This window comes from Nicotiana tabacum, chromosome 15 (assembly GCF_000715075.1).
Source record: "Nicotiana tabacum cultivar K326 chromosome 15, ASM71507v2, whole genome shotgun sequence".
Classification (NCBI taxonomy): Eukaryota; Viridiplantae; Streptophyta; class Magnoliopsida; order Solanales; family Solanaceae; genus Nicotiana; species Nicotiana tabacum.
This window is the reverse complement of record NC_134094.1, coordinates 102,329,685-102,347,100: the sequence shown is the minus strand read 5'-3', so window position 1 is coordinate 102,347,100 and position 17,416 is coordinate 102,329,685. Positions and strand designations below refer to the sequence as shown.

Sequence of the window (17,416 nt, the reverse complement as noted above, 5' to 3'; positions counted from 1 at the left end):
GTATAGTGATCGATTCTCACTAAATACATTTTTGTCTCTTTTTTTTAGTAGTACACTCATGTACTAGAAATCCTAGATCCGCCGGAAGTAAAAGTTGGACACGAGTGAGGATATGCATGACTCTTTGTGGCAGCGACGTCGTTTTGAGTCTCAAAGTGAAACTCTTCAGCCCCGCTGTTCATGTGAAAGAAAAGAAAAGGATTGTAGAGTTAGAAGGAGAATTCGATTCTCAACATAGTATTGCCTATACATATGGTGTTGGATCAAACAACTCTTGTCGAATAATCATGTGATATAATTATATAAATGCATTTATGTTGTTCTCTATATTTTGCGGTGCTGTTGCAATTAACAAATTGCATAATATGCTGTTGGATAAAAAACGGGAAATTGAAATTGAATTTGGTAAAGGTATAGGTTTTGTCTGGTGTAGCTAGAGAAGTGTTCAGTAATAGAACGTTTAGTTTGTGTAATGCTTTTGGTAACTGTTGGAACCTTTGCTGGTATGGTTGATCCAGTTTTTTGCTTGATCTTTTGCCTTTAAACCAGTGAAAATGAAAATTTAAGTAGGCATTTTTATCAACTTTTGAAAAAATCAAAAACGTCCTTGGAAAATTTAAGTAGGCATTTTTATCAACTTTTTAAATTTTCCAAGGACGTTTTTGATTTTTTCCTACTTGTATCTTGCAATTAATATATTAGTTTACTGTTATTATTATTACTCAATCACTACATTATTTAAATTTTGGTACTTGTTAAAAGATGAGTAATATTGTGTACCAGTTCCACCTCTCTTCAAGATTGTTCTTTATTTGCCTTCCCATATTCATCTATAGGGATGAGTTCCATATAATTGCCTTACATGGAGAATATTCTATTTTCTTGAATTTGGACGAACAAATTCCAAATTTTAGTCAACAATTTCAACTATGTAACATATAACAAATTCTTTGTCGTAGAAGTGTTTTCAAAAGAACAATTTCACGTGCTGATATATGCTGAAGAATTTCACTTTCACCCCAAAATGAGCAAGTTACAAGATTTCAAAAAATATAAGAAGTTCCAGATAGGATAAACTAAATTCGGTAGCTCATATCAACGTCAGAAATACTAAAGTTTTAACATTGTACAGAAGGTCCATCAAATACATTGGCATCATAGATATAACAGTTTGACTACTGATAGCTATAGATGTTTGCTGGTTTGTACAAAAATAAATGTAAATGGCTGCCTGGAAATATACCCGGAATGGATATAATCACACCTCCTGCACCATCTTCTCCCAGATTTCTCTTACGTCGATTTCTATATTAAAGATAGAAATGCAAATCTGTAGCAGATTATTCTCTCCATCGGCTGTCTTCTCACTGTGTGAGCAGCTTTGAGTCACATGCCACAATCTTAACGCAGCTAACAGTCTCTTGGCATTCTTCGCTCTTGAACACAGCATCTTGTAAGATAAATGTCCACACATTGTCACAGAATCTGTAGGTATGAAGATGTCCCTGCACCAATAGTTGGGCAAATTCAAAGAATATAACTGAAGCTTTTTCATGCTAATAAGCCCCAAGAAACCATAGAAAGAACAACCAAATTCAGTAACAGTTAAAGGAGAGAGAAGACAAATAAAAAGGGTTGAAAGGCCTAACAGACAAAAATCCGTATTTCATTATTTAAAAAAAAAGAGGCCTAACAGACATAAATGCTGGCAAAAGGACAACATCAAGGGCAGCCCGGTGCACAAGGCATCCCGCGTTCATGCAGGGTCCCGGGAAGAGGGTATGATGTATACAGTCTACCCTAATGCAAGCATTAGTGGCTGTTTCCACGGCTTGAACCCGTGACCTATAGATTACACAGAGACAACTTTACCATTGCTCCAAGGCTTCCCTTCCAAGAGGACAGCATCCTTCACAAATAATTCTGACCATAGTATAGCGAAAATCAAAGAGATCACAAAAGAAAGGAAGGACCTATCAACAGAAGTCCTAGAGCTCAATTTCAAGGTTGCAGAAACTAAACACACAAGATCTCATTCCACAACTAATGAAATGTGAGCACCTTCTTGAACACTTTTTTTTTTATGATACCTTGTTGAACACCTATCCCACTTGCAGGAACAGTCATGCATATTTTAGCATCCAACAGAATGTTGTTCTTGATATATATATCACCTCCAACAGACCGAAAAGTGTGACCTAGAGGTCAACTGTTAATGAAGCTAGAATGAAGACCATGGAAGAATACGATCAAATCCAAATTGAGACCTAAGAAGCCCCGTGATTAATCCTACTGCCTAACCCTTGTGGGTAGAGTTACCTGATACCTGTATTAGTAAGAGGTTGTAGGTATCAAGTGGAATAGTCCAGGCGCGTACGTTGGCCCAAACACTACCAGCTAAGCTATAAGCTAATTACAAAATTAGCACGGAAAGGATGACCAATATCCCTATGCCAAATAGTTGACATCCAAATGTTAATGTTAAAGTTCTATCCTATTCCCCAGAGGAGTAGAAGTTAGTTAGAGTAGGAGTTAGTTAGTGTCTGGCTGGACTCTGGTGAAAGGCAATCGCTTTTGCTTGTGCATACTTCAATCAATTATTCTCAAGTTGTGCAATAGCTTTCTAGTCGAAAATTTGTAAGGCAGCCCTCATGGTAAGTGGAAAGACATGTTGGGTTACAAACAGGGGCGGATTTAGGGGGGCAGATCGCCGAAAAATTACAAGCAAAATCTTAAGAATGGGGGAAGAGAAATAGGAGAGCTTTTGAGGAGATTGAGTCTCCTTTTTCACATCTTAAGAATAGTCTTTTATCATTGATCGCTTTTTGGTGCACTCATTTAGCCCCTACTTGTATAGAAGATTGGGCGTCTTTTGTAGAGAATCATGTTCTGATGTAAATTCTCTACGTCTTTGGTATACTTCGTGTACACGGGAGTTCTCTCCCTTTGGATTAATACAATTTACCTTATCAAAAAAAAAAAATATAAGGCAAAATCTGTTTTTTACTTCTATATATTATGTTTTGAATCCCCTTGACACGGCCCAAAAGCATAGCTTAGTGGTCAAGGGGGTTCAAAACCTTTGTAAGGTCTTTAGTTCAATTCCCACTAGTTACAATTTTTTTTAACTTTTTTCTTTTTTGAACCCCCTTAGCGGAAATACTGCCTCCGCCACTGGTTACAAAGATAATAGAATAAACAAGGGAGTGGAATGCACACAGGAATCGAGATAAAGAGCAAAATCGGAGTCTACATATAAACTTACTTTGTAAAATCAACCTGAAAGGAGGTGGTCTCTTATGCTTCAGGTTCAACCACAGCTTTTATTGTGACAGTTGTATAATAATCAAAGCAGTATGACTTGAGCCTTATTGTGATAGTTGTCAAGTCAAAGGCTGTTGTGCAATTTGTGATTTAAAATTAGCGATAACTTCAAGTCTTCCCTTATGTCTTTCTTGTCATCAAGAAGGATCAGACAGTTAATCACTTTATTTCGAGTAAAGTACCAGATCTTGAAAGATTGCTGTATTTTAGTGGATTAAGTTATTTATATAATTTGCTCTTCTTATAGGAAAGCACTCTTCAGAATCTGTTAAAATTTACAACAGTTTTTCTTCTAATTCAAGCTCAACTACTGAGCAATCATCCACCATACCTACTACCTTCAAAGACATCAACTGAAAGACTTCTCTGCTCATTTAACCACTTTAAGATACCTACCCCATTTAGTTGGATTTTCATGACTCCTGACGGTCAGGAGACACAATTTGGGTATAGTACCTACCTATATGTTGTAGATGTCTATTGTAAAGAATAAGCAAATCAAAAAAATCAGCCTCATCGCTCTGATTGCAATCACTTGGCAATATGAAGATAACTAAACTCTACTCCTAGATGTTTACGATGCCAGTTATATCATATAAGACGGAAAAATATAGCAACAAATCATCTATCCTCTTCAAATCTTTTTGTTTTTTTCCTAAAGGAGAATGATAAGCTTCAGTCAGATGGATTAGAACGAGCATGATTCAAGCGGAAGACCTCAAGTTTTGCAACTGCAATACTTATGAGGTCCATTCTCAAATGTTCTTAGACAAAGAAAGCGTAAAATATATGTGCTTGATCTATTGATAATATAAAAAGGAAAGGAAAAGATCTGCAAGTGAATGCTATGTCTCAAAAGTAATATGCTAGATATCAAACACAGCACACAAATCCAGCAGGATGCAGTCAACCAAAAGTTGCTTCTAAGTTAACAATTTTGGGGCGGGAACTTTATCAACCGAGTTTTGAACCATGCGCCAGCTGACACTCAGGGATTTCTCGGTTATCAAGAAAAAAAAGGTCCGCCTTATACTCTTTTTGGTTTTTTTCTAGAACAACGTTATTCAAATTCATTGATGGTGTTAAGAATGAGAGGAACCAGCTGATATCCTAAATTTTCAACTAATGAGACACAAACATTTCAATTTATGGTGAAACTATTTGAGATGCCAAAGATATCTTAACAGAAAACAAGCCAATAACCCATAACAACATAAGTGAGGTTTAGAGAAATGTTGCTCATTGGTAGATAACGTCCCATGTTCTACTGTATATCTTAATTCGAGTCCTGGCCAAGTGGGGAATATTGGACAATAACCCCCCCCCCCCCCAACAACCCCCAACAACCCCCAAACAACTAATAGGACAATATGGATTATGAAAATAACTTATGATGATGCGACTCATTGGACTGGACAAATGAAAATATTGTGATGTGACCTCGTATTATGGATGTAAACAGACACACGAGTGAATTCATCAGCTTCTTCATCTTCCATTCTTTTAAATAAAGCCAACAGAGACAGTTTCAGCCACAACTATTTCTGCTTCTGTTTTGTAACACTTTTGCATCTTCTTGATGCCATTAATGAAACCAATTACTTCATTAAAAAAAACAGAGACAGATTCAGCCACTACCACTAGTAAATTAGATCATATAGTAAATTTTCACATTTATAAAAAAGACCCAAAAAGCCAAAAAGAGTCAGTGATTCTTAATTATGTGAGTCATAAAACTGATCCAATGATATATCATCGGTGTGAGCTCATATTATGGATCTAAACTGACAAACAAAGATAACATCAAACAAAAGCAGATTACAAGTACCTTAATAGTAACCTTGGTCTTTACTTGACTCTCCAAAGCTTCAGTCATTGACTGCAAACAGTGCAACAACAAAAGAGATAAACGTGGCCTAAACTCCAAAAAGCCAAACAAAAGAAAAGATGTTTTGACTGCTATACATGATTTTAGAAACAGATTATTTGTATGGATATGTACATATATACATGCATATAAAGGCCAGTATACACTTACAGAAATAGGTTGCCACTAAATGCGAGGGAAGATGCAGTACTTGGAGCCATTGCAGTAGACTTGAACCATATACATAGTTGAACAATTTCTCAAAAACGTAATTTTATTTTTAAGTTTGCACCCAGTAACACAAAATGGAAGTGGATACAATGACATCCCACGCCTCTAGCTTAAAATCATGGAGACTAAATGCAAGGAGATTTAGTCCTTGGGCAGCGGGTTCCAGTCCATTGGCCTCAACTTAAACCACATACATAGTTGAACAAATTTTCAAAAAATATAGTTTTGTGTACAAGTTCACCTTCGCTACACGAAAAATTAGTGCTTTATTTTTAGATATGTTTAAATATTAAAAACAAAGTTATAACTTATACAGACCCGGTGTTTACACCAACCGAATGAATACTAAATCATAGTTAATCAATACACATTCTCACCTTAATTAATGACTTAACCATGATATATTAGTATAATTAGGTGGAAACGTTGTGTGCGGGTAAGTGTTTTAAACTGCACCTACTGATTTAAAATCCTGGATCTATCTGTGAGGGAAAAACAAACTGACCTTGTCAAACTGAACAAGAACTTGAATGGCGAGTTCTGGGCTAAGGATACCGTTGGAGACCATCTCATCAAGTGTTTCAGTCAAACACATCCCAATCGTTGACCTCCTGTACAGCTCGAATGTCGCCATTTTTAGTCCTTTCCAAGATCTGCAAAAATTAAGAATCAATTCAAAATAAAAGGCAAATTTTCAAGAGAAAATTAAATACTACTTACTAAATAGGTTTCAATAATGTACAGTTATTAAATGATGAATTAATGAATTCAGGTTTTGAGGGAATTACAATTGAAGGTGAGAGAATAAGGAGAGAGAGAGAGAGGAGTTCGGTTCGAAGAGAGGGAAGAGATTTGGGGCTTTTTATACCCTAATATTCGTAGCGGATGGCATATATAGGCGAGCGGTGGAATCGTTAACCTGAATTGACCAAACTACCCTTCTATTGCTCTCTATTTCCTAAAGGAATTCTATCCCAAATACAAAACAATTGAAGTACCTTTGAGGAAGATAAATTTCCATCAAACTCTTCATTTTATTTTGTTATCACGACTATGTTCGAGCTAGTTTGTATACATTTAAATTAATTTATTGAATATTTGTTATTTTTTGCTAACACAAATAATTTTATTTATCAAAATTTATAGAAGAATTATCTAATATTTTTTTGTCTTCACTCTGCTGGAATTTGTCCATCAAACTCTTCGTACTAAAGTAAGTTAATTTTACTTATTAAGGGACACTTGACATACGTTAAAATCCATTAATAAGAAATTGACGAGGATGAGACTAAGATTAATGCAAATAAAAATATTTAAGATTTAACTATTGATAACTAATGTTGGATTATTTTTTTTTTTTAAATCCAATCGGCCATCACAAACATAACCAAGTATTTCAACAAAAGGAAAAAAGAGATGGTGACTAGTTTTAAAAATTCGTATATTGGAAAATAAACTTTTGAAAAATTCTAATGAAGTATCTAGTTCTACGATGCGAACCATTTATCAATATGCTCAAAAAAAAATAAGCATTCTCAACTAACGTATAAAATAGTAAATTACGATGTTTTAGTTCTATCTTTAGATAGCCCATTTGTCCGGCAACAATTGAAATCCAAAATTTATTCTGTAATTGCACAACTTCAATAGCCACAGGCGTAAATTGATCATTCTAAACGCTTTTACTTATCTTCTTACGTTCTCAGTTTGGGTGGAATTTTATGATCTGAAGTTAGTTTTAGAGTTTAGGATAAAAAATGTCCACTTTTGTTATACATACTGCTTAAATTAAGTGTTGTACATCAGGGACCAAAATAGTTCAACCCCTATTCCTACGGACTATTTTAAACATAGTATTAGTCTTTTTTTTTTCCACAAAAGTCCACCATGATGGTGGGGGTTTAGGTTATACCCCAACCTTTAGATAATCAAAAAGGATAAGTACACGGAGTAGGATATAAACCATAGCCTCCAAAACATGATGGAGAATGATAGTACTCATTCTTGTGTACATTTGATCAATAAGATACTGCCTAACTTTGGTGGTTACATACTTTACCGTATTTATACATCGAGCTTCACAAAAAGATGCTATGAGCATAGTTGTAAAAACTACACAAACATCATCACTATCTAAGGTTAGCATCATTAATTACAAAATAGTTCTTCCTTGGTATGAATCTGGAGTTTGGAATGATCTGTCGATCCAATTTCACAATTGCCTTCACATAATCTGGTAAGGAGCTCTCATCATCAAAGATAACTCGATTTCTCCCTTTATCACCCATGTTTGCTAATTGATCTGCAGCCATATTACCCTCTTTGAGTGTACGGACAAAATAAAAATTACCATTACTTGAGAGAAGAATAATCTGGTCTATGATATGTTGGATGTGCCAAGGAACCTTCATTTTGTTGTTAATCATGTCTACTATCAATTGGGAATCAGCTTCAACTATTACATTGCAGTATCGACCAGTAATGCACATTTTTATACCCTGAAGCATAGCTTTGGCCTCAGTCATGTTGTTACTACAAGTGCCATAATAATCAGCAAATGCGAAAATGCAAGCACCTTGACTGTTTTTGAGTATTCCCCCTCCGCCAGAGTTTCCTAGATTCCCTTTACTGCAGCCATCCGTGTTTAATTTTATCCATCCATCATCAGATTTATACCACCTTACTAATTGACTGGTAATGACCTGTCTAGCCGTCTCCACTGCTGCGTATAAAGCATGCCAAGGATGAGGAAGAGTAACTTTGGGGAATTGAGTATTTAAAAAGAGAGTATTTAAAGCATGCCATGTGAATGTTTTCAAATTTGGAAGCACACCTATTCTTCCAAATCTCATAACATATGACTAATGGTAGGCATTGTAACAAAGTAGCATGGATTTTATTCTTTGTTTTTGCTAGCCACCAACACATTAGAATCTGTCTGATATTATTCATTCTCAAGGTGATACCATAATATCTACCAAAGAATAGCCAAACTTGTGTAGCAATCTGACTTTTGCAAAAGAGATGAGTGACAGTCTCCTCATTGTGATTAGTACAACAGGAGCACGTGGATGGAACTATTCTATCAAATTTCTTAATCATTTCATCAGTAGGAATTCTGGACTGAATCATCCTCAACATAAAAAATGAGATTTTAAAAGGAATTCTCTTGTGCCATATCATAAATGCAGTGAAAGATCAGACAGATTCTAAGAGTATTAGTCACAACTTTAGAATCTGTTCATCTCCTTTTCTTCTTGACATGTTATCACTACTAAAAAAAACTAAAATTAGCTACGAACTTCGTCACTAACCTGTCGCTAAATTGCTCATAGCTAACAGAATTTTTTGATAATTTATTGTTAATCCGTTGCTAAGTAGGATTAGCAACGGATTTTGCTGTTTAGTTATAGAATTTATCCGTTGCTAGTTCTCATTTTGTAATAGTATATAATCCATAAATCTCAAATCATTTTACTGGACTGAATATACAAGCTAATTGACACCATAAACTCCAAGTTTAGATCATTAAGTAAATTGGCGGACAACAACCAGAGGCAGATCGATCCATGATTTAAATTATATGAGTTCAACCTTTAAGGTTTTTAGCATTGAACTCATTATATTTTTAAAACTATGGGTTCATATCTACTATATGTTACAATTTTTGTAGATTTTTGCATATAAATTTATGCTCCACATCGAAAATTATGGGTTCGAACCTGTCATCTTAATGCTACAAATGCCCCTGATAACAACTGAATAATAAGTAAAAGTGAAGACCAGGGAAAGGAGAGCATTTTATTATTTGATGCATAAAAGTTGCCTCCTTATGTAGTAGCCAAATATTGGAAAGTAAAATCCATCTCAGGCAGTCCAACTTGAAGAGATCTCTATCAAATTACTGCAGCTCTAGTTAAAAGTGTGAGAATGCTGTAGAAATGTATAATCTTTTTTATTTGTGGCAACAAATGAGTAGTTCTCTGTGTGGAAAAATCAAAGGTTTTCACTCTAGCACGAGGGACCTTCCAAGCGAATATAGTCATACATAATCCCTTGGAAAGCGTTGGCGGTCTTTGTTTGTGTCAATAATATGATGTTTTCTCCTCCCAAAAGTAGAGAACCAGGTATTGTTACATTGAACAACCAATAGATCCCATGAATAGCATGCCTTGCAATTGCATTGTCTCCTCCGATTTCTCCACTTGAAAATAGGGGAGGATCTGCTGTTGGATCATTGATCCGGACCTTTTACAAAAATATTCAACTCATGTTAGTCTTCCACTAATTAAGTTGAAACATAAATTTACTAGGTGAGATACAACGCCAACCAATTCAATTCATGTCCACATTATTTGAAGAATTACTGATATGATTACCTGCAGTTCAGCATGATTGGCAGCTGCAAGCGCCAAACGCAATGTGTATGCTCCAGCCAGATTTACATTATCAATCTTGAACTTGATTTTCCATGTAGTACTTTGATATGCATTTTCGCCTATCTTCCTAAACATCAAGTAATTACACACTGATCAGTTCTTTGGAGTCTTGGGACTAACTCAGGAGTCTAAAGGAAATTATCGGTAGCACTAGATTTAATCTTTCCCCTAAATTAAGTGGATTTCATGAAAAATGATTTCGTATCGACTAATACAACTCATAATATGAGTGTTTTGGAAAAATATTAGACAAGGAGTTGTCACCTGTTAACCTGAGCAAAGAACCAGTCCTTTTGATACTCATTAACTCCAACTGTGTAGACTAAATCATTATCAGGATATAACTCTGCATATCTCTCCCACAAACCATACTGTCTAAATCTGGGAAAATGTTACAACAGAAAATTTCTTTGAATTACCAATTGTACAGAAGTAGGGAAACAACATCAGAAGTATTCCTTAAAGTGTTAAATTTAGTGGTATTTTCGCATGTCTTCCATAATTTGAAATTCTGTGAAAAGTGAAGTGCAACTGATTCAAATTAGTTTGATGGTCTAAAGACATATATGTAAGTAAATTTCTATATTCAGTTATTGCTTCTTGAACACTAGCGTGGTTAACTTTATGAAGTTGTTAAGAAAGCTCACTTGTCTTGATTTATGTAAAGTTTGTTAACATATTTTGGGTTTGGATCGGGAATATAAAATTCTGCAGCAGAGCGATCAGGGATACCGATCTCCCACAAGGTAGGACCATCTCTTGGAGGCTCATAAACAAGCTCACCCAACTCAATATTACAACCTGCATTTGCATTAATGCTAATGGTTAGATCCTTCCATAAAGCATAAGTTTCAGCATAGATTCTAATCAAAAATGCTGCTACTTAATAGAACCTTCTGTTATAGTTATTACAACTTCATACTTGTAATCCCCGATAAATCCAGGTACCAATGCATAAAGACTATATGATCCTGCACGTATGTTCTCAATGACAAAGTAGCCGTCTTCATCTGTTGTAGTCCAAAATTGGTAACCCTGGTAAAACGGTAACATGACTGTTAGTGCTATAAACTGGTTTGCATCCATGTCAGATGAGCTGGTTTACTTGAAATGCTGTTTTTCTTGTTTAGTCTAAAGTGAAGGAGGCAATTACCTTATTCTCTCTTTGCCATGATCCAGCATCTCCTGGAGCTGCGAGTCCTACATATGCATCTTTTCCAGGTAAATTTCCCTTGCTTAAGTATCTTTCCTTAAAATCGTGGGACTTAACTTAGAAAACATAGTTATCGAACCTGGAAATGCAAAATGTTGAATTAAGGTAAGAGAGGACGATACCTGTCTTGTACTAACAATCGACCTTTAACTATGCCCCTTTGACCACACTTAGGAAATTCTTCAGAAGCTGGGAAACTATAGGGCCAGGACTGGACTTCTTTGTTCATCTAAATAAATTTGAACGTGAGATTATGTCAAGTTATAAAAATACTATACTGCTTTACTGTTGTGGGTTCAACTTCTCTTTGCCCCTAACCTGTCTTTTTGCATCATCCCAAAGTGTTAGAGCCATTTCTTTGTCTGATACAGAATTAAAATATGTGAACACGGGCCCGAGGACTTTCTTCCACTCCTCACCAGGCTCGAATTTTACCAAAAGATCTGGACCAGCATAGTGGGAAGTTAGAAATATCTGCAAGCAAATCTTAAGAAATTACTTGTGAGAAGTAATATTTAGAGGAATCATATTAGTTAGGTCAGAGAAAGTTCACTATGTGATTGTGTTCATATAAACTAATGTATGGCTTTGATTGCTGATCAATTTATATACTAGAAAAACTTGGGAGATACTGAGGATTACAAAACAATTGAATGCATATTTTTCACTGAAATGATGCATACAGTTATTTGTCTCTAATTTATAACTAGAAATATTGATTATGTTAACCGCTTACAGCAAGGGTAGTCGGGTTCACATGCGAGGTTAAATCTTGTTTGAAGGGTCCTCCTGTTCTAAATTCATTGCTAGGAGTGATTTGCCAAAATCCCACAGGAGGGTCAAAACATATCCATCCATGCACTTGATTATCTTTGTTTTCAAGTGAATATTGATATTTGTCATCCACCTGCACTTGCGGATCCAAAGAAAATACAAAATTAAGTGCACTATTAACTTTTTATTTACAATACAGGCTTCCTCGTTTCATGCTGTAATTCACCATAAGTATAATACCTCTCCTTTGAATTCAGGTTCTATAGGATCAACAAGGAGAACTGCTTCAGGATAGGCTAGCGCTTGGCCTCTCTCTGCAAGCCGGTCTTCTGCACTAGGCATAAATCTTTGTCTATCATCTGTTATGGCCATGTAGTGAAACCTGGTAAAGCCATAAAGATAGTGAAGAGTTTTCCTCTGGCTTCTGTTTTCAGTGGTCATCTTGTAAGAATTTGTCATTCTATATCCTTAAGGACACAACATTCTTCTTTACGAAGACAGCTTTCAAAAGAACGTTGGACAAATGCATTTTGGACTACATCCTAGCTTTTCCTTCCTTTCTTCCGCCTATTAAGGTAATTCCTTTCCCATGAAAGAATATCGAATAAAAAGAGAGCACGACCGTTGCAAATGAATCAAGTTCGTTCACTTCAACATGCTGCTTCATTTTAAGAAAATAGCTATGACGATTCTTACTTTTCTTTATTGAGCATGAAAGCGATTCTGGTTGTGTTAAGGTTGAAAGAAGGCATGTCTTTCGTGTGCTCAAAGATGGCATATGAGTAAAATCCTGGGACATCACGAAATACTACAAACCTGCAAATAAGTACGAATCCAAGTTGTTTGTCATCATTTATGAGAAAATGAAATGAAACTTCAAAAGAAACTATCTAACTTCAAGCAAGAACCTTCTATCAATATATAAAGGAGCTTGTTCACCCTGGACTGCTGGATTCCACATTCTTGTGAATGACAGCTCAATCTGCTTCTCATTTTCCACTATAACTTGCAAATCTGTTCCTTCTATCCTGCATTAATAATCCACACAACAAAACAAAGGACGATAAAGCAATCTCTATACTTCTTAACCTTGGTCAATTAACTGTAGCTTGGGCAGAGCCAGCCCTTCGGCTACGGATTCGGCCGAACCCAGTAGCTTTGGTCCAAACCTTATATTTGTCTTAAGAAATTATTAAATATGCACAAATTATTAAGTTAGAACCCAGTAACTTAAAAGAACTAGAATTCTAAAGCCATAAACTTCAAATCCTGGCTCCGCCTACGACCGTAGCACCCTAAAGCTGATACACTAAGCAATATTAAACTTCTTCTATAGGAAAAGGATAAAGAGTACATACGTGTCAAACTTTCCCCTTGTTTTTGTACTACCAGACTCACTCCAATTAAGGTCCCAGAACCTGTTTGTTTCAGCAACATCAAATAAATCACTATTTATTCAACTATGGTTGCAAAAACACTGGATTATCATCCTAATAAAATGATAGAAAGACAGACTCGGATATTGTACGTCCAGAAATACATTTTTCTTTGATCATCAGAATACAAAACGATTTTAAAGGCCTTAAAATAGTTCTTAAGAGGAAAGACCAGAGCTTGAAACAGAAAACAAAGGAGTTGTGATAACACCTTCTTTATACTTACCCTCCATTCAAATCTTTATTGTTTAGTTCGAGCAAGTTGTCAATTCCCTTGTACTTTATCCCTCTGATAATTCCCCCTGGATTTGTCCATGTTATTTCCACTACTCCATTGTTTATCACCACCTACAAAAGTAAACACTCTTATAGAAAGAAAGAAAAAAATCAATCTTTATCAATAAAGATGTGGTGCGATAGATGAGATTCCTTAACTACAAGTCTCGTATTCGAGACGAATAGAGGAATCTGACACTGGATGGTTAAACAAGAAAAATCAATCTTTGCACACCCCCCCCCCCCCCACACACACACACCCCACCCCACATAAGTAGTCAACCTTCTCTGCAGATCCCCCCACCCCACCCCACCCCACCCAAAAAAAGGAAACCTAACCAGCAAAACAGAGCTTTCGCTTGTTCCTGAGATAATTTCTCATAAGGCAGATACATATAAAAGCTAACGAAAGAGGTTATTAAGTGTATGATTACCACCTGGAAAAATAGAAGGAAATTATTATGAACAGACAAAATGAATAAGTTCTAAAAAAAGAAATTTAGAATGATAAGAATAAAAGAAGATAAAACTTTACATAGTCATTTTGAGCATTTAACCGCAGTCCTGCAGAAGACATTGTTTCTCTTATAACAATTTTTTTCCCTGTGTCCCCCCGTACAGCAGAGCAACCACCTATGAAGAATAACCATACATACATATATCAATATATACATATATGATGAGAGAGAGAGAGAGAGAGAGAGAGAGAGAGAGAGAGAGAGAGAGAGAGGTACCAGTGTGGTATGAATCTGAATATGCTTCAAGATTTGAAAAAAGAAATGTTGAACTGCCTTTGGTTATTTATAGGTTTGTAGGAGAGGAGAGAGATGCATATTAACAGCATCTCCTAATAGCTGCAGTCAGACATTAGTAATAATAATATGAAGTAGTACTATGAATTATGATCACCATTAACACATGCCATAACTGTAGTCTCAGCAGCCAAAGCCAGAAATTTGAATTCAAAAAACGTCAAAGTAACACATCTAATGCTTTAACCTATGTTATACTATATGCTTTTTATCCATTTTATATGTGTAATTTTCTGGACAAAGCAAATTCAATGAACTCCTTTACTAAAAGTAGCTACGTCTCACAGTGTATTAACCTGAATAAATCTTTTATATTATCAAGTTAAATTGACCTACACAATGACCAATAACTCCTTATAGCAAATCTAATATAATAAGCTAAAAGATAGAATAATAATTTACTTAATCCAATAAAATTACTAATACTGCAAATATATAAAAATTAAACCCAATTTAAAAAACTGATAATTAATGCAAGTGTTCACGAGTGGAAAATATTGAAAAGCATAATAGTACGAATGCTTAACGTAGAAGAGATAATTCTGATATCTCTGTCTCAAAAAGACAGAGGCAGAAAAAGTGACATGGTTTGGTTCGATCGTGACATTCTGTCGTATGTTTCCCGCATTACATCTCTCAATTACAAAAATCTGTCAATCTTGTTCCATTCTCTCTTCCTCTTTATTTTTTTCTTTTTCTTTTACCAACTTGTTGCTCGTTGTGTTCTGTCTATTCACTTGTTATCAGTACTACTTTATCTTCAAACTTTACGGGGTTAATTTCTAACTATCTTTTAATTTTACTAAAGTCATATAATTATTTTTTGTCACTTAAAAATAACTAAATTTTATCATTGTCACTTAAAAGTCATTTTGCCTCAAACTCTTACCATAAATATGACATGGCATTAAATTTTATGATAAAATTCCAAAAATAAATGTCACATAAGCTAATATGGGTCATATCCATTTTAGATCCATTTATTCTTTAATGTGATTTGATCCATAATCCAAATGAGTTTCGATAAAAAAAATATTAAATTCACATTAGTTTAAAATGATTATCTATACTACAAAGCTTTGTCTTTTCTGTCGCAACACATTCATAATTATTCTATACTAAAATAATCTATGCTAGAAAATTCTTATTTTGTTTGTATGCCCCATCCGAGTCATTCATAATTATTCTATACTAAAATAATCTATGCTAGAAAATTCTTATTTTGTTTGTATGCCCCATCCGAGTCATTTTAAAATACTATTGTATACAATAGTATTTTAGCTTCAGTAGAGTTATAAAATGACTCAGATGAGGCATACAAACAAGATAAGAATTTTCTAGCATAGATTATTTTAGTATAAAATAATTATGAATGTGCTGTGACAGAAAAGACAAAATTTTGTAGTATAAGATAATCATTTTAAACTAATGTGGAATTAATATATTTTTTTATCAAAACTCATTTGTATTATGGATCAAATCACATTAAAGAATAAATGGATCTAAAATGGGTATGATCCATATTAGCTTATGTGGCATTTATTTTTGAATTTTTATCATAAAATTTAATGCCATGTCATATTTATAGTAGGGGTTTGAGGCAAAATGACTTTTAAGTGATAATGATAAAGTTTAGTTACTTTTAAGTGACAAAAAATAGTTATATGACTTTAGTAAAATTGAAAGATAGTTTAATGACCATAAGTGAAATTAACCCAAATTTATGGTTATCTTTTTCAACTTTCGAGTAGTTCCCAATTCTGTCTTTTCTTCGTTTTCTTTTTTTGGCTCACTCCTAAAACAGTAGTAATATAACTCATCCATCCAAGAACTAAGATAAAAAGGAAATGATGGTAATAATGACATTTTCATTATGAGAAGTCTTATAAGTGGTTTATGTTAAATATAAGTTTCAATAATGAAAAATCACATATTGCTATGGTGTAGGATCACGAGGGATAGAACAAAGGACTCAAGAAGCCCAATCATTCAAGTATGGAAGAAGTAAAAATAATTAAGGAAAAAATCTCTCAACGGAAGCAAGTAAGGAAGGAGAATGATGGAAACTCAAGAAGCAAAGGAAAGAAAAAGTATCAAGATTAGAGACGAAAAAGGAACAAGTAGTGGAAATCTGAAAGAAGAATCAATCAATGATTTGATAGCAGATTGACAGAGGATATTATAGGAAGGTCCCAAATTAAAGGAAAACGAGATTGCGAAGCTCTGTACTTGAGATTCCTCGATCAAAGGCAGGTCGTTAAATCCCGGAATCTAGGGATCCAACTTTGAACACTCAAATAACAGAAAGATCTCCTTAGCGGAAGAAAAGTCCATCAAGGCCATAAGTCAAGGAAAATCAACGGAAACTTCACTTTATTCTTGGAAAGAATTAGTCTTCCACTAAGAAACAACCTCTCTATCCCTTCGGGGGTAGGGGTAAGGTTTGCGTACATTCCGCCCTCCCTAGACCCCACTGGTGGGATTCTACTGAGTTGTTGTTGTAATCAGTCTACAATTCCTTTCAAGGATCAACTCCATTGGGTCTGTAATCTCTCAAGATTCACGCCAATCAAGAGTCAAGAAGGCCTCACAAAGTATATATACATTTGTACCAAGATTGAAGCAGATATACTTTGAACGAACCACCATCACTTTTTTTGTTCTACTCCAAACAAGCATTGTAGTTCTCTTTAGATCTGTTGTATAATTAGTGAGAGAAGAAAAATAAATAAACACTGGTGAGCCATTGTATCAAGAAGAGAGAAGTGACATAGTGACTAAGTTGTTGGTGTAAAGCTACCTCAACTCTCTTATAATCGAGAAACTTCAAATACTAAAAGAGAGCACTCTTGCAACCTAAAGGGACTGGACGTAGGATTCACATTGAATCCGAACTAGTATAAAAATCCCGGTGTCTTTAATTCCTACACTTTACTTCTGCTTTACCTTTATTATGTTCTTATCTTCAGTCGACTAATTCATAAACTAGTCAACTACGTAGAATACAAAAATAAAAATCGACAATTCACCCTCCCTTTCTTGTA

The 17,416-nt window shown here is 34.9% G+C and overlaps 2 protein-coding genes across 6 annotated transcripts; both read right to left on the bottom strand.

Moving 5' to 3' along the window:
* Positions 1–1,067: 1,067 nt before the first annotated feature.
* LOC107806433 (transcription initiation factor IIA subunit 2) lies at positions 1,068–6,321 on the bottom strand. 2 transcript variants are annotated; one of them, XM_016630588.2, is made up of 4 exons: positions 6,211–6,321; positions 5,928–6,075; positions 5,153–5,203; positions 1,068–1,505 (listed from the first exon to the last, which is right to left on the bottom strand). In XM_016630588.2, the coding sequence occupies exons 2-4, from the start codon at positions 6,054–6,056 to the stop codon at positions 1,365–1,367; spliced, it is 321 nt and encodes a 106-aa protein (XP_016486074.1). In that variant the 5' UTR covers positions 6,057–6,075; positions 6,211–6,321; the 3' UTR covers positions 1,068–1,364. The 2 variants fall into 2 exon arrangements, with proteins under 2 accessions (XP_016486074.1, XP_016486075.1); XM_016630589.2 differs by having other exon boundaries at positions 6,143–6,290.
* A 2,886-nt stretch (positions 6,322–9,207) lies between these two features.
* LOC107806431 (uncharacterized) lies at positions 9,208–14,561 on the bottom strand. Of its 4 annotated transcripts, none has more exons than XR_012699375.1 (16): positions 14,295–14,561; positions 14,096–14,193; positions 13,511–13,632; positions 13,207–13,266; positions 12,757–12,876; positions 12,545–12,664; positions 12,089–12,230; positions 11,811–11,981; positions 11,393–11,548; positions 11,197–11,303; positions 11,015–11,105; positions 10,755–10,896; positions 10,509–10,662; positions 10,126–10,242; positions 9,802–9,924; positions 9,208–9,670 (listed from the first exon to the last, which is right to left on the bottom strand). XR_012699375.1 is itself a non-coding variant. In XM_016630586.2 (16 exons), exons 2-16 carry the CDS (start codon positions 14,135–14,137, stop codon positions 9,434–9,436), a joined length of 1,908 nt encoding a protein of 635 aa, XP_016486072.1. In that variant the 5' UTR covers positions 14,138–14,193; positions 14,295–14,561; the 3' UTR covers positions 9,208–9,433. The 4 variants fall into 4 exon arrangements, 1 of the variants encoding a protein (XP_016486072.1); XR_012699376.1 differs by having other exon boundaries at positions 9,802–9,928; positions 10,594–10,662; XM_016630586.2 differs by having other exon boundaries at positions 9,802–9,928.
* Between the last annotated feature and the right edge of the window lie 2,855 nt (positions 14,562–17,416).

Coding starts and splice junctions, on each gene's coding strand:
- LOC107806433 (XM_016630588.2), bottom strand. CDS start 6,056: ATGGCGACATTCGAGCTGTACAGGAGGTCAACGATTGGGATGTGTTTG. Junction 5,204..5,927: donor TTCTTGTTCAGTTTGACAAG/GTCAGTTTGTTT, acceptor CACTGTTTGCAG/TCAATGACTGAAGCTTTGGA. Junction 1,506..5,152: donor AGACCAAGGTTACTATTAAG/GTACTTGTAATC, acceptor CTATTGGTGCAG/GGACATCTTCATACCTACAG.
- LOC107806431 (XM_016630586.2), bottom strand. CDS start 14,137: ATGTCTTCTGCAGGACTGCGGTTAAATGCTCAAAATGACTAT. Junction 12,665..12,756: donor CCTTTATATATTGATAGAAG/GTTCTTGCTTGA, acceptor ACTTATTTGCAG/GTTTGTAGTATTTCGTGATG. Junction 9,671..9,801: donor CCAATCATGCTGAACTGCAG/GTAATCATATCA, acceptor TTTTTGTAAAAG/GTCCGGATCAATGATCCAAC.